At 47.1% G+C, this 2,005-nt stretch overlaps 1 protein-coding gene across 2 annotated transcripts in view; it reads left to right on the top strand.

Moving 5' to 3' along the window:
* Positions 1 to 122: 122 nt before the first annotated feature.
* The window catches only part of METTL9 (methyltransferase 9, His-X-His N1(pi)-histidine), a 61,470-nt gene continuing 59,587 nt past the window's right edge, over positions 123 to 2,005 (top strand). For both annotated transcript variants that reach the window (XM_006161090.3, XM_014592674.2), the window contains exon 1: positions 123 to 202. In XM_006161090.3, coding sequence (XP_006161152.1) covers positions 158 to 202 — 45 coding nt within the window. In that variant the 5' untranslated portion in view covers positions 123 to 157. The remainder of the gene's footprint in view (positions 203 to 2,005) is intronic.

The raw sequence follows: 2,005 nt of genomic DNA, 5'->3' as shown, positions 1-2,005 counted from the left end.
AAGATTTTAACATATAGTAGTTCCATTCTAGTAGATGAAGGAAGGGGGCAGTCCCCAGGGCAATCTGAACTTCTGCTTAGTATATTTACTCTTGCCGTTTTCCTTCCTCCTCATTTGTAATTCAGGAGGCTCTCTGACAGACAGCAAGGCTTCTTAGATGGATCGAAGGACCCGGAGCTGGGATACCAAGTTCTATGAAAAGGTCTGCTATTGAATTTGCTCTGTTACCTTAAGGCAAAACACTTGATCATGCTGTACTTTGGTTTCTTCCTGTGCTCGCTAAATGTGCATAACATGCATGCATTTGTGAGTATTACAGAGTATTTTAAATATGTGGGGGATTTATTTTTTTAACGTTGGCTGCTCAGGTGTAATTACAAATCTGTTCCTCTAAGAAGCTAGACTTCGTGGCAGTCCAGTCATCTACTGGCTACTCGTTCATCTGACATATTTTGAAGTTCTGAGCTGTGCCTTACTCTGTACTTGGGGTGCACCTTTTTGTCTCTGTCTTCAGAAATGAAATAATGCCACTTTATGCACGTCTATGCTTTCACCCTCTTCCTCTTACTTGAAAAAAACACAAAGGCTTTCTTTTGGGACAGAACTGTTTTATCTATGACACCAATCCCAAAGAACGAGGGAGAGGTGACGTAGTGAACAGACTTATATTTGATCTTGCTGCTATGGTTCCTTTTTGATGATTGGGTCAGAACCGCTAGAACTTAGATTCAGGTACAGGCTTTTTTGGGGTTTTGGCAGGAAGCAGAGAGTATACTGGACAGAGAACATGAAGTAAACACACCCATACATGCCCCACCTCCTTGTTACAGACTGTGTCATATTAGATAACACGATATCCCCAATACAAAAAGGTGACTAGCTGAGATTCTTAGAACCTGATACATTAAAGAGTTGTGGGTAAGGAATTTGGATTCCTCACCTGTGGATCTCCACCCCGAGAGTTTTATAAAATTTCTGAAGTGCAATATGGGACCATCCATTTTGTTTTGAACTAAAATGTATTTACATTATTTCTGGTGTAGTTAAAACTGAAAGCATTTACCGAACAAATCCAGGGAAAAAAAAGAAGTTTGAGGGCCAATGAAATATGTTACTCCTTAGTTCTAGATTGGGTAGCAGCCGGAAGAACTTCAGACACAGCAACACAGGATAACCCTTCAGTTTTGAAATCTTGCTGGGTCTCCTCGTGCTGTAAATGATCAAAGAAACATCCGGGTAGGTACTGCTCCCAGTGCTCAGGTTCACTTTAAGAGTATTGGGTCCAACTTCCGTTTGCGAGTTCAAGGAAACAAGGCAGCCAGGAACTCTAATTTGGGAGTCGTTCTCCTGCAGGGCCATCAATACATCAAAACATGACTTGTAGGTGTCCCGGCTGCAGGAGCTTCCCACAAAGGCAGAGCTTTCGTTCATGATTTTTAGAAACCTGTAGGCAGCAACTCGTCAGGCTCGGGGAACCAGGCGCGCAGGTGGAAGTGTGGAGAGAGGAGGAGGAGGATCTGGTGCTATCCTTTCCCCTAGATTCTGGCTCACTTTGCAGGCTGTACAAAGCAGGGTGGAAGCCCCTGAGGTGGGGGTCTGGCACGTAGGCTCGAAACGTGAGCTGGACACTACGCAGCTGACCCAGTAACAGGAACTGGCAGCGCTGCTCTCTGGGAAGGACTTGGGATGGCGTGTCTGGACGTGTGAAAGGGATGCGACTCTGCCCTCCTCACTCTCGGGTCAATCTGCACGACCAGGTGAAAAGTCATGCCGGAGGGGGCATGAGGGGCCCGCAGGCAACCACCAGGCGAGGAAAGACTCGAGGTCTTAAGGGGTTTCGTTGCAGCCTTCGGAGGTGAGCTCTCTAGCCCTAAAATAAATTAAAATCATCTCCGCCATTACGTGCGGCAGGGGCAGAGACGGCACCCGGCACGCGCTCTAGGCGAGTGCGCGCTCCCTTTGTCCCGCCTCCCGGCCGGCCCTCATTGGACGCACCGAGCGCTCC

This window comes from Tupaia chinensis, unplaced genomic scaffold (assembly GCF_000334495.1).
Source record: "Tupaia chinensis unplaced genomic scaffold, TupChi_1.0 Scaffold138136_1, whole genome shotgun sequence".
Lineage (NCBI taxonomy): Eukaryota > Metazoa > Chordata > Mammalia > Scandentia > Tupaiidae > Tupaia > Tupaia belangeri.
The sequence above is the reverse complement of the archived record's forward strand: the minus strand, read 5'-3'. Positions and strand labels throughout refer to the sequence as shown.